An 849-nucleotide genomic window follows, 5' to 3' on the forward strand; every position below is an offset into this window, starting at 1 on the left:
ATTTAAGAGAAAAGAATGGAGGGGCGGAGCATTCGGCAGTAGAAACGAGCTTCGTGCGGTGAGCAAAGCGTGTCTTGGTGACGAGATCTCTGCGCACAGCGGCTGCCGGCGGGTCCTTGCGGAAAGTGTGCTTTTGCTGTACTTTGGTTGCTGATGCAAACTGCAGAAGGCTGCTGCTTCTGTAGCTCTGCCGACTGCTGCATTCTGCCCCTGTCAACGAGACTGTGACGTCTCCACAACCTGGGTCTGGCTCCGCGGTTGCTGCTTCTGCTACTGCTGCAGGCGTTGCACTGGTTGTTGCCGGCATTACATTTGTTGGTACTTCAGCAAGCGCGGGAGCAGCCCCGATCAGCTTCAAACTCTCATCCTTCATGTCTTGCAGCAGCCTCTTGGCCACCTTGATACGTTCGTCGGAGTCGACCGCATTAGCAGTTGCCGTAGCTTCCTTGCTGTTGCGGGAAAGTGCAGTAGGAGCAACAAAGGCGTCAAGCGCATTCAGGACATCTTCAGGAGGGCATATTGTCAGTTTGTTTTCCTTCTTCTGCTGCGTGGGAGCTTCAATAGCGACACACGCGCCAGTAGGAGCGCGCATAGCCAAGCGGACGGTGATTCCCGTGGCTTTTTTAATGTGTCGCTCCGTCTTGTGCTCCTCAGTTCCATTGAGAGTATCGGAGGATACAATATCTGTTGTTTCCTTCGGAGTCTCACCTGTCACCAGCTTGCTTCGAGTTTCCTCAATTTTTGATGCAATTTCAGCCCTCAGCTGCCTTGCCTCTAGCCCACAAAAGGCCTTTTCTTGGCAGTCTCGGATCAACGCACATTCCGCTGGCGACAACTGCACAGCACTCA

General features: G+C 53.7%; 1 protein-coding gene across 1 annotated transcript in view; it reads right to left on the reverse strand.

The window, feature by feature from the left end:
- Window positions 1–2: 2 nt before the first annotated feature.
- Window positions 3–849, reverse strand: part of EMH_0058390 (exonuclease, putative) — a gene marked incomplete at both ends in the record, with an annotated part of 4,317 nt that continues 3,470 nt past the window's right edge. Inside the window, 2 exons of the mRNA XM_013497576.1 lie at window positions 3–89; window positions 143–835. Of these exons, the coding sequence (XP_013353030.1) occupies window positions 3–89; window positions 143–835 (780 nt within the window). The remainder of the gene's footprint in view (window positions 90–142; window positions 836–849) is intronic.

The sequence above is a fragment of the Eimeria mitis genome, genomic scaffold (assembly GCF_000499745.2).
Source record: "Eimeria mitis Houghton genomic scaffold, Emh_scaff2765, whole genome shotgun sequence".
Taxonomy (NCBI): Eukaryota; Apicomplexa; class Conoidasida; order Eucoccidiorida; family Eimeriidae; genus Eimeria; species Eimeria mitis.